The sequence below is a fragment of the Salvelinus sp. IW2-2015 genome, linkage group LG15, assembly GCF_002910315.2.
Source record: "Salvelinus sp. IW2-2015 linkage group LG15, ASM291031v2, whole genome shotgun sequence".
In the NCBI taxonomy this organism is placed as follows: Eukaryota; Metazoa; Chordata; class Actinopteri; order Salmoniformes; family Salmonidae; genus Salvelinus; species Salvelinus sp. IW2-2015.
Genome location: NC_036855.1, coordinates 27,360,693 through 27,373,355, shown reverse-complemented (window position 1 = coordinate 27,373,355; position 12,663 = coordinate 27,360,693). Strand labels below are relative to the sequence as shown.

The window sequence follows — 12,663 nt, the reverse complement described above, 5'->3', positions numbered from 1 at the left end:
AAATACTTTCCTTTATCTGTCAAGTTTTTATCCAATATGTTGTGAATACAATATGGAAAGTAATGAAGGTATGTGTTTAGGAATGTGATTTTAGTTTTCTAATGAGATAGTTTTTGATATCTTTTGCACATTAAGTAGCCAGGCCCTGAGTAAGGTCAGAGAGCTTGTCAGTATAACAGAACGCCCCCTTTTGACCAAGAGTGCATAAGGCTTGGAAGAGGAATCAACCCTTAAACCAGGAAACGTGAGGCTGGTAGCTTCATGTTGGAAATGGTTGAAACTTTGAACCTCAACACGAGGTGAAGAAATGAACACCTTCCTTTGGACCAGAGAGACGAAAAGCTGCATCTCATGTCAATCGTGGTCCGAATCCTYAATGCCAATACGATAAGGAAGAGGCGAGAAGCTCACCTTAGACAATCACTTGTTCAACTGATTAGCTGTCTTAAATCAGATCGCGAAAATCGAATCTAAGTGAGACTATCCTACGWCGCTCATCACCAATGGGAACCGTCGACTAGTTATCTTCCAGATTGAACAGTAGAAAACGTGAAAGGGGAGACCCCTTGCGGACAATCAGAGCCATACAACTGGAAGGCCAACAACTTCCCGAGAAGGCTTGGTTCCGACCGAGAGATATAACGAACGAAGGCATTTCACACGTAAATATATTAACGATCTRTTATTCCAAACGGGCGGTAGTTTGTGTGCAAAGTTTGAGGTTTATGGGAGAATAGTTATAGAATGTGTTCCTTCTTCTCTGTCTCCCTCTTTTCCRCCCTCTCCATCTGTGTAATAAACCGTCATATTTTGTCAGTCCACTAGGGACCTTAGTCTCATGTAAAGGGTGTATGTTTATTCTGTGTTATAATTTAGTTAGCTAGTAAATAAATAATTAACACAATTTGTGTAGTACTGAATAATGAGCTAGACTGGGGTTTTCGCAGATCCAAGAAGATTACGACTGGTCAGAATGATGATTTGATAAGAGGTAATGATTAATAAGATGACTGTTTATCGATGAAATAGGTAAAGACCTGAGAGTTTAATTCGGGAGATGGTAACTCTAAACAAATTKTTCCGTGGTGCCCCAAATYCTAATGTTAATTGTACATGATTAATTTAAAATTGGGTAACAATTAAACATAGTTAAAGGATTAAATAAATAAGTCATCAGATTAATGGAAGTAAAGTCACGACACTATCTACTCCGATTTCAGAGCACTCTCGTCTGAGTGTGRCAGAGCGCAGAACGACTGACGAATTTACGAACGCTCAACACCCGTTGAATACGGCCGGTGTTAGTAAACGTTGGAAAAAGAGTGTAAATTGGTGCCGGAAGCACAATTGCAGTCATCAACGCTCTGGATAACATAAAAACAGCCTAACCAGGTCAGGTCAGAATAATTTGAGAAGTAACAGTACTATGACATACACAGACAGGAGACAGGGCCATGACTACACCAATGAGAGGAACCACTTAAGTTCCTGCCTAGCAACAGAGATGTATTGGCTGTCTAGATGTGCAAGGAGTTGACTCCGCCCAGTAGAGGGTCTAAATATATGTACTTGTGGAAACATGTCTGTCTTTTCAGCTGTTTAKCCCAGTGGGTGAATAAACTTGTTTTGAGCTTTTTCTAGTTGTCCGTTTGAGTTAACTTGGTTTGTCAGAACCTAATAACATCAAGGACCTGTGAAGTGTTGCAGGGGAGAAGAGAAGCAAGCTAGAAAAAAAATAGTAACTTGCGATAAGTTACATTTCCTTTAAGTAGCTCTCATGCAAGAAAAGGTTGGAGACCCCTGCTCTAGAGGGACAAAAGGGTAGATAGTTGTGGTGTTACCTGTGATATGTCAGATAGTTATGGTGTTGGCTACCTGTGCAGGTTGTGGTGTTGGCTACCTGTGCAGGTTGTCCTGATCCATGTTGCTGAAGCCCAGAGGAGAGTCAGTCAGCTGTTCAGTAACAGCCTGGGGGTCCTTGGTGTCCAGGACCTCGTTGAGCACGGCCACCGCAGACAGCATCTCTACTGCCACACACAGCTCCTCATGCCCCAGTCCTGCCTGCTCAATACAATCAGACAGAAGGCTCAGTGACCATATACACCTGGACAGACACACAACTGTCTGCAAACTGGCGAACCAAGCTAGAGAAATCTATTACTACTTTGTTGTGCCAACTAGCACCTGCTCACAACTGTACAAGTTTATATCATAGCTTAAAATAGGAAAGTGTAATTTCAACTCAAATGTGTGTGTGTGTGTGTGTTAGTGTGTTTGAATGCCTGCATGCGTGCGTCACCTTTGCCCCCTGTATCTGCAGGCTGAACAGTTCGGTCTGGTAGAGGTTGGCAGCTGTCTGGTAGACAATAGGAAGCTGGGCCTCTGGGTTCATCAGCTCCTCCACCGTCTCTGCTGCTACGCCATGACGAATGGCCGCGTTGATCGCTACAATGGCCTCCAGTTCTGAACAGGAAAACCATCGTACTCATCAATCTTCTTATAATGCAGATGGCAAAGGATTAGCAACCTACAAATACTCAAACACGTTTATTCTGATGTAATTCATATAAATTACTGGAATGGGAGGCGAGGGGTGCTTACTTCGTTTCTCTGCCTCAGCAAAGTCGTTAGTGGAGCTGACCACCCTCTGAATCTCCTCCCTCTGCAGCATCATTGCACCTCCAGTGTCCTGAGGTCAAAAGAGAAAGTGTTTGGGTGACAAGTTCAATTTAATAGAAAAATCCTGGTTCTGTAACTCTAATGCAACTTTAATCTACAAATAAAGTCTGGGGCTGTTGAAGGCAAAAACACATCTACACAGTGTGTTAGTATTCTGCTTTCTTTTGACAGGACACTTTATATCCCGACACCTGTAAAAACCTACTAGACATGCGTCCACTACTTTGACCACTGGCCTTACCAGTGGTGTAAAGTACTTCAGTAAAAATACTTTAAAGTACTACTTAAGTCGTTTTTTGGGGTATCTGTACTTTACTATTTATATTTTTGGCAACATTTACTTCACTACATTTCTAAAGAAAATGTACTTTTTACTCCATACATTTTCCCAGACACCCAAAAGTACTCAATACATTTTGACAGGAAAATGGTCCAATTCACACGCTTATCAAGAGAACATCCCTGGTCATCTCTACTGCCTCTGATCTGGTGGATTCACTGAACACAAATGCTCCATTTGTAAATTATGTCTGAGTGTTGGAGTGTGCCCCTGGCTATCCTTCAATAAAAAAATAAAAAATAAAATTGTGCCGTCTGGTTTGCTTAATGTAAGGAAATTGAAATGTTTTAGACTTTTACTTTTGATACTTAAGTACATTTTAGCAATTCCATGTACTTTTGATACTTCAGTAAAAGTAAAAAAGTATTTGGTTTTAAATATACTTAAGTAGTATTTTTACTGGGTGACTTTCACGTGAGTCATTTTATATCAAGGTATCTTTTCTTTTACTCAAGTATGACAATTGAGTACTTTTTCCACCACTGGGCCTTACTGACCCGAGCCTTGATTTCGCAGTAGGAGGTTAAGTGCTCCAGGTACCAGTGGGAGTTTGCCTCCTGGACCCCCAGCATTCCCAGAGCGGGCACCCTGAGCCCAGCCAGCAGAACAGCCTCGTCCTGGGCAGAGATGGCCTGGTTCACCTGCCGCACCGCCACCTGGGCTGGAGAGACAGACAGGAGGGAGCAGMGGTTGGATGGAGACACTGGCCACACACCCCCCTCGGACACTACCTCTAGACCATGTGTGGAGGGCCGAGAGTCTGCGGATTTTCACTCCTCCGTTGTACTTGATTAAGGTCATTGATTAGTTAGAAACTCCTCTCACCTGGTTGTCTAGGTCTTAATTGGACACAAATTGAGAAGAAATAAGGAAAAGCAGCAGACACACGGCCCTACAGAATTTGAGTTTCACACCCCTGCTCTAGACATTCTGAAGGCCTATCCTAGAGATGTTCATTATAGAACTGAGGTCATAAGACAGGAACTGTAGTTACTGTTGACAAGGTCAATGCAGCTCTGGATCTCCTGCTGGGTCAGCAGCTCCTCATAAACATCTCTCTCCTCTGTGGCTACAGATGAGCGCTGAACACGGAGACAAGAGAAAAGCATCGTGTTAGATGGACTATAAACGTACATTCTTAAAAGGATAATACGAGATTCTGGCAATCAAGCCGTTTTCTACTAAACCAGAGTCAGATGAACTCATGGATACCATTTTTTTGCATACTAGCTATATCGGTAGACTTCCAGGCATTGCTCTAATACTAGTRAGTATTGGCTCACAAAACTACCTTCAACTTCCTTKAAACTGCACGGAAAGATATAAAAATGGTATCCATGAGTTCATCTGGCTCAATATCGCACTATCCATTTTTATATGTTGTGCATATTGAAACTAAATCTGTCATGCTAAAATTGTTGATAATCTGGACATCAWATTAACTTCAGATTTCTTGTCTTTGCTAAAGAAATGTGTAATTTAACATAGTGGGTCATGTTTACACAGAGTTAGTGAGGAGTATGGGAGGAGAGATGCCAGTTTGTTTGGGAAGACTAGTGTTGTAGTGGGAGTTCAGCTGACGCTGCAGCCACTGGAATGTCWTGGCAAGTGTTTCAGGTGGTAGTCACTGCAGACAAGACTCATATACTACCAATTCTCACTACCTCTCTGCCTGGTCTAAGAGGTTTCTGTTCAGAACAGGATCAAGTTGCTGATCCAAGATCAGTTTGGAAAATTCTACCAGAATCAGGGCCCATAGATCTCTGGTCAAAAGCAGTGATCTTGAAAGAGAATGAGATGCCATTTGGGACACAGACTTTCTTTTACTGATTTGTGTGGAAAGGACAACAACAGGGAGGCTCTCAGAGTTCCTCACCCTGCCTGAGGCCTGGTCCTCCTTGCTAMCCTTGGCCCGGCTCAGTGTAACCTGGTAGTCCTGGGCCAGTTCTTCCCCAGTGTTCCTCAGCATGGCATTGGYGTTCTTCAACGCCCCCATGGTCACCGCTGCCTCACCCTTATCCACCGCCTCGTTGATGGCAAACACAGCAGCGTGCACTGGGGACAGAGGCAAGAATAAATACCACTAAGCAGCAAAAATGTCTATCTATGGGAGGTCAGACTTTTGTTGAAGCCCAGCACTAACACAGATTCAACTAATCATCAAGCCCTGGATTATCTCAATCGAATGTTTTTGTGCTGTGCTGGAACCAAACCCTGCACACCCTATGGGTCTATTCAGGAGCAGGATAGAAGACCAGTGGTCTCCAGAAGTAATCCAGTGGACGGAACAGTGTACTGTACTACTTACAGGCTGCCTCGTCCACTGAGAGCTCGTTGGCCAGGATGCCTCCTATCTTACTGAAGGTTGGCATCTGGATGCCGTACTTCTCCAGCTCACTCCGCATGTTACTGATCTCTTCCTCTGTGGGACAGACAGGATCACATTACAACAGGTCAGCCAAACTGGCACAGCAGGAAACCTCTATACCCTAGGAGCAAAGGAGGTTGGTGGCACCTTAACTAGGGAGAACGGGCTCATGGTAATGACTGGAGCGGAATCAGTGGAATGGTATCAAGTACATCAAACACATGGTTTCCAGGTGTTTGATGCCATTCCATTTGCGCCATTCCGACCAATATTATGAGCCGCTCTGTGCCTAGGAGAGGGACTGCTCATTCACTAGCAACCTATATAACATGAAGACACAGTGGAGATTTTAAACAGAACGGTAAAGAGACGTGTTTGGTATTTCACACTTCACTCATATCAACCACGTTACAAATCATCTCCACAGTGCTTATCGAATTGAACACACAGCTGGGAGCAAGTGATGACATTCTGTTTCGATCAAAACCAAACATGAGCACCAATTATGTGTCACGCACACACGCACACACGCGCACGCCAGCCGAGGCAATTTAAATGAGTCTTCAGAAGACATGTTTTCCTTTAGTTTTAAAGGGAGGTAGTAATCACTAGAGTGGTTCTTCCTTCACGACAACGCCGTATGTTATGTCAGCGTTCATTCTGGAGCAGTTAGCTACATGCAACTTGCTCATTACACTGTCGTACAACTACACAGCAACTGTTGTTACAGGTTCAAGGACCCAGCCTCCAGTTCAAAACGGMCTGGTGCCAGGCAGAGAAGAACGCTATGGGTTGACGTTAGAGTACAGGATGAACTCCAGCTATGGCTCTTATGATACCTCAAACTATCATGATGTAGTAGAGCTGGTATAATCTGGTCTTACCTGTGAAGGCCACTTTCCCCAGCAGGTCCTGGATCTGTGGTGCAATGCCCAGTTTGAACAGGTATAAGCTGTGGAGGGGGGGGGGATGGAAAGGAATGAAGCTTCAAACGTCAACTCATTAACTGATCTAGTTTTAACGGTTAGGAAGAAAGGGTAGCAAGCTGAAGCTAAGATGTGGCTGTTGACTCAATAACTCAGAGGCAGGGGAAACCTACATTTACAAAGATCTATACATCTGCATCCATCCACACTTCAGCTGCGCTTCAATACTTCAGAAATGAATCCTTCCTCTTGCCTTGGGCTAGCAAGGAATCCACCATATTCCATTCACCTATGAAAGCATGTCAATCCGATCAGTGATGACTTGAAGGAAATTAAGGAAGGAAGGATGCATCCCAACAGGACCTTGAAACATCCATCTGCTCCAGACCGAACTAGGAGAGCGTCAGCCAAATGGCAATGTCCCCTTCTCCCCACAGGGGGGCATTGGGTGCTCAGAGAAAGCAGCAGTAACAATCCTGACATGCAAACTGCACCGTCCTGAGTCCCGTCAGCCTGAAACTAACCTAACACGGCAGGCGTAGAGAGACACCTGAGCAGAGTCCCCATTTTCGTTTTTCAGGGGAAATGGAAGTTGAAAATACTGTATCCCTGAAAACCAGAAATATCTGCTTTCTGCCAACGGCGCTAACTAAGGGTGGCCTGAAACAAACAGGTGGCTGGAAACAGCATTAAACTTTCATCTGCCAGCAGGTTCCTGATAAGTTGGCATTCATTATATTGGGCCAGTGCCTGTAACTGTGTGTACGAGGAGGCTATGATAGTGCTATGTTAGCCTCTAAACTCTAAGTGTGTGTGTGTGTGCATATGTATGTGAGTGTAAACAGGGACACAGGTCTCTTCCTTAGGGCTGTAGAGTCTGCTGAGACAGAGGTAAGGCCAAAGGTTTAATACGTTGTTAACCCATGGCTGGCTGGCAGACTCAGCCCTGCTGTGAGATAAACAGCTGACTGAGACTGAGGATAATGATGGAGGCTTCGTTAGATCATCCTGCTGACTTGGCCAATAAGCACGTAGGAAGGACACGYAACAACATCCTCCTTCCTTTCCCTCCACACAAACACACACTCTCCCCCCTCTTCACACACACACACGCATACACAAAACGTGACACCGTCACCAACACACACACACACACGCATGCCCAACCAATCCCATCATATCCGGAGTGAATACTTATGTTCAGTTTCCATTCTATTGTGGTGCCTTTCAATTTTTCCACTGTACTGAATTCTCAACAAAGACCCATTAGCCCAGTGTGTCTACTTCTCCTCAGAGCTAGTGTATTCCCTGGCTCCCAGTGGGGGTTAGACCAGCCTGCCAGGAAGGAAGATCACGTGTGTGTGTGTGTGTGTGTGTGTGTGTGTGTGTGTCCGCGCACACACAGGGAGGGAAGGAAGCTGATCCTCATGGGCCCTGACCAAACAGCAAAAAAAAATTAAGAAAACAAGCCAACTCGCTAACACGTTCACTCCAATTCTGTGCCACATTCAGATGCGAGCCACCCTTTTCTGTACACATTACAGTGTACATGACATAACTGTATACATGACAGTCAGTGTGGGCACAGAAAGCAGAGCCCGGGGGGAAAAACTGTCAGTACAAAACCTCCTACTAGTAGTGACACTATTGACATCACACAATGACTAAGTGTCACTACAGAGCTGTTACTTCTACTAGCACCACTATTACCACACTATGACAGCAGCTCTCAGGTGAGAGACTGAGGCGGTCTCAAATGGCATCCTATAAATATTGCACTATTTAAATTATATACACTGCTCAAAAAAATAAAGGGAACACTTAAACAACACAATGTAACTCCAAGTCAATCACACTTCTGTGAAATCAAACTGTCCACTTAGGAAGCAACACTGATTGACAATAAATTTCACATGCTGTTGTGCAAATGGAATAGACAAAAGGTGGAAATTATAGGCAATTAGCAAGACACCCCCAAAAAAGGAGTGATTCTGCAGGTGGTGACCACAGACCACTTCTCAGTTCCTATGCTTCCTGGCTGATGTTTTAGTCACTTTTGAATGCTGGCGGTGCTCTCACTCTAGTGGTAGCATGAGACGGAGTCTACAACCCACACAAGTGGCTCAGGTAGTGCAGTTCATCCAGGATGGCACATCAATGCGAGCTGTGGTAAAAAGGTTTGCTGTGTCTGTCAGCGTAGTGTCCAGAGCATGGAGGCGCTACCAGGAGACAGGCCAGTACATCAGGAGACGTGGAGGAGGCCGTAGGAGGGCAACAACCCAGCAGCAGGACCSCTACCTCCGCCTTTGTGCAAGGAGGTGCACTGCCAGCGCCCTGCAAAATGACCTCCAGCAGGCCACAACAGACCCTTTGCTATGATACTCGAAATAATATAACGTGTATAGGAAGTCACCTCATCAGTTCCAAGAGTGAGTTTGGGAAATTACTGCTTATTGCCACACCTTTGTCACTCAAAATGTTGAAGATGGCACATGCTTTAACCACAAACTGAACCCAAAAGGACCACAGACTATAATAGTTTCAAAGTCAACGTTCATCCAGTCTTTTTCACTTGTCTTGGTTCACACAATCTTGTTAGCTTTTTCAAATGATCCCCTTTAGACAGTGATATCATGTGATATGCTTTTAGGACTCATCAAACCGCAGAAGATGAGCTAAAAACATACAATGCATTTGGAAAGTATTCAGACCTCTTGACTCATCAATTTACACACTATACCCCATAATGACAAAGCAAAAACAGGTTTTTAGTAATGTTTGCAAATAAAAACAAACTGAAATACCACATTTACGTAAGTATTCAGACCCTATACTCAGTACTTTGTTGAAGCACCTTCTTGGGTATGGTGGCTGGGCCACTCAAGGACAATGAAACTTGTTGGAAGGTGAACCGTCGCCCCTGTCGGAGGCCCTGTGCGCTCTGGAGGAGGTTTTCATCAAGGATCTCTGTACTTTAAAAAAATAATGTATTTCATTTTTTATTTATTTATACATTTGCAAACATTTCTAAAAACCTGTTTTCACTGTCATTATACTGTGTGTAGATTTTTGATTTCATCCATTTTAGAATAAGGCTGTAACGTAACAAAAATGTGGTAAGTCAAGAGGTCTGAATACTTTCCGAATGCACTGTAGACCTCCAAAATATAAAGTGTAGTGAAGAAACAGAAACAAGAAATAGACTAGTGTGTGGTAGACACAAAGAGTAAGATGATGTAAGCAGTAAGCCTAAAGGGGAAGGGGGGGACAGTAAGACACAAAAAACATATTGTGTTGGAATTRTGTCTTACCTTAATGCGTGTATGCAGTACACTACCTTGGGCATGTTTTTGCGATCGTACACATCTGTCGTTTCGGGATAGAATATCTGAAAGTAGAAACCAGAGGAGGCATTAGTCATGGATCTTTCATTAGTGTCTTCTGATACCTTGTTTAGTGCAGCGGCCAAGGAGTCATATCAAGAACACTACATCTTTCAGGCTGTCAGTTTCATTTTCAAGCTGTGGCAGTCTGACACTATTCCTCTGTATCCTCCTGGTCACTGCCACACACCTTTAGTTGCCTTTGGGTGTATTACAGTGTGTGCTTCTTTTCTATACATACAGTACATCTGGCTGCTGTGTACGTGCATGTGTTTTCTCAGAAGGGAACAGCACTGCTGAACAACAGTGAAGGGAACAACTGTGAAGCAACCTATTCCCCTGCCCTGATCATTCTTGTGAATTAAAATTAATAGAGAAACATTTTCAAGCATCAATAATGACAAGAGCCCATAATAACCATATGAATAAACAATAGCTCATATTCATTAGTTGTATGTCTACTCCTAAGATTCTGCTTCCCCCAAAACAGAGGAATTAATCGATTGATTTGATCATCAAACAGGCATCTCCAGAGCGGTTCCAGTGTTACCATCACATGGCATGACGATAAGGTGTTAGCATTCTCCATATCAGCTCCAGTGGGAACACCTTTTGTCACCACCCATAAAAGATGCATTGGTGCTGATAACACTCTATTTGTGCTAGCAATAGTAGTACAGGCACCACAGCTACACCCTCCTAGCGTTGGTCTCAGGCCTCTCATAAGAAAGCAGTAGAACGGCGTGCTCTATTTACCCGGCCCAGTGAAAGTCTCACAGTTGTTTGTCTGCGTAGGTGTGTCCTTTGACTTAGTAAAATCTGTCATAAAACAGGCAACTCAACCTTGTGATATCACCAGTTACTACCAGGTTATGATACTGTATGCCACTGGAAGGAGGGACTTGGGCAGTGTGTGTGTGTTAGTTTTACCTTGGGCAGCCCTACAGATTCCATGGCCCGTAGCCACTGCACCGTGTTGTCGGTGTGTCTGAAGTGAAGTCCTGTGTGCTGGAGACAAAAAACAGGCAAAACAGAAACATTAGATCCCAGCAACTGAGTCTGTTGTATATAACAAATAGCATGTTTTTGGTAGGAAACGCACGCACCAAGAGTTGGAGTGTGTGTGTGTGTGTGTGTGTGTGTGAGTGTGTTGTGTCAGCACAGCTGCTGGCTGTAGGGGGGGTTGCTATCTCTCTGCCCCATGGGAGATGGTTGACAGGAAGTGGAAATGTCTGCAATGGATCTGGGATTAGACACTTCCTGTCTGTCTGACTCCATGGCGGTGTGGGGGGGGGGTACTAGATAGGGGAGGACGTGTGGGGGAGAGCAGAAGAACTAGATAGAGGGAGGGAACTAGATAGTGCCCACTGCCACCCAGATTTGTGGTCGTGTGTGTGTGTGTGTGTGTGTGTGTGTGTGTCAGTTTTATTCAGTATCCTAGTTGTTTAGTTAAATGAATAGTCTGAAAAATAGTGTCAAGTAACTTGACAAGAGCTTCAACAGAGCTTGATAAGAAATGGCATCATGCCAACTTGATAGAATGTTGATCTGAAGTGTAAGAGTATTCCGTGGTATGAGGACAAAGGTCACCTTGTAGCGGGCCTGGTCCCTGTCGTAGATCTTCTTCTCAGACACCATCTTGGGGGCGAAGAACTTGGCCAGTTTTCCAAGGTAGACTCCGTTCCTCAGACCCTCCTCTAGCTCTGTGGTGGGGGGCAGCTCCTCCTCTACACACGCCTCCATCCACCTGSGGATACGCACAAACACTGATCTCAGAACGGAAAACATGGAAATAAATAAAAAAGATTTCCTGCTTTGCTCCTTTGGGGAGGCACCCATTATAGCATAATTGACCTGAATGGGGATGGCCGTTCTACTAATTCTATGATGGCAACATCAGTTGTCATTCTTTTGGAGATGATTGGAACATAAACAGAGATCTCACAACAAAATGGCCACATCTCTCAAGTCATTCATATGGAGCAATAGGGAAGAGACACTGATATCACAACAGAATAATACAGTAATTTTCTAGAAACACGGACCAATGTTTCCTTTCGATGATTTGTTAGGCTGGGTATAGGGTTCTGTCCTGCCCTTTTATCCTAACGGTGAGGCCAGATAAACACAAGCAGAGACACTGATCCCAGAACTTCGTAGGTACATTTAACTATCACAGCTTTGAGGAGCTTATGGATAATGTCATTTCCATTTAAAAGGACCTATGAGCACCAACATGTGACGTTCACAGAAGCATATCAAATTGGGTGTCAAAGAACCTATATTTTTGGGAAATTAAAGCATAGATACATTTTTCAACCATTTTCCATCCAAAAAATTAGGCCTAAGTAATGGCTTCGATTTCTGGTCAAACGTATTGAAAAGAGGACTTAGAAAACCTCTACTAGAAAAAGTTAGAAGAAATTAGAATTTTACAAAATGCAATATTGTTTAAGTAAAGACGCCTGCCAACTAATAACCACACTTATATTTAGTTTTGGATAAATAATTTCTGTAAGTTTAAGAACCATTGCCTTGTGCCTTGTAATTCCTTTACCAAAAACCCACACAAAGGCCTATCAATTAGTTTGTGTTTTTACTGATATACATTTAAGTGATTATAACTCATAATTCTGTTACCAAATCGGAATTCCAGCGATTTAATTGGCTACAATGGAAAATCATAGTAGTGACAAACCACATTTGGGTCACCTGCTACTGTCCTCCCTTCCACTGGCATACTGTTGTTCAGCTCATCTCTCTCATGTTACCTCTCCCGGCTCTTACTTACACCTACCCATGAGCCCCCTCTCTTTTTATTTACTGTAACCAGCATCTGCACCCACTGAGCACCGACTGACACCGGATGTTCAAAAGTTATTGAAGGTGGGTCAGTCTGATTTCAACGTCCATAGACGTTTTTTGGGCCGGTCCGGAATGGCCTTGATTTGACCTGAATTTAATTAT

The 12,663-nt window shown here is 43.8% G+C and overlaps 1 protein-coding gene across 1 annotated transcript in view; it reads right to left on the bottom strand.

Annotated features, from left to right (window-relative positions):
• LOC111973658 (ras GTPase-activating-like protein IQGAP2) overlaps positions 1 to 12,663 on the bottom strand; it is an 89,236-nt gene that overhangs the window by 37,492 nt on the left and 39,081 nt on the right. The window contains exons 3-13 of the mRNA XM_024001024.2: positions 11,287 to 11,443; positions 10,627 to 10,704; positions 9,625 to 9,701; positions 6,272 to 6,339; positions 5,328 to 5,441; positions 4,896 to 5,074; positions 4,014 to 4,101; positions 3,517 to 3,680; positions 2,602 to 2,689; positions 2,300 to 2,463; positions 1,901 to 2,061 (exon numbers count right to left, since the gene is read on the bottom strand). Coding sequence (XP_023856792.1) covers positions 1,901 to 2,061; positions 2,300 to 2,463; positions 2,602 to 2,689; positions 3,517 to 3,680; positions 4,014 to 4,101; positions 4,896 to 5,074; positions 5,328 to 5,441; positions 6,272 to 6,339; positions 9,625 to 9,701; positions 10,627 to 10,704; positions 11,287 to 11,443 — 1,338 coding nt within the window. The remainder of the gene's footprint in view (positions 1 to 1,900; positions 2,062 to 2,299; positions 2,464 to 2,601; positions 2,690 to 3,516; positions 3,681 to 4,013; positions 4,102 to 4,895; positions 5,075 to 5,327; positions 5,442 to 6,271; positions 6,340 to 9,624; positions 9,702 to 10,626; positions 10,705 to 11,286; positions 11,444 to 12,663) is intronic.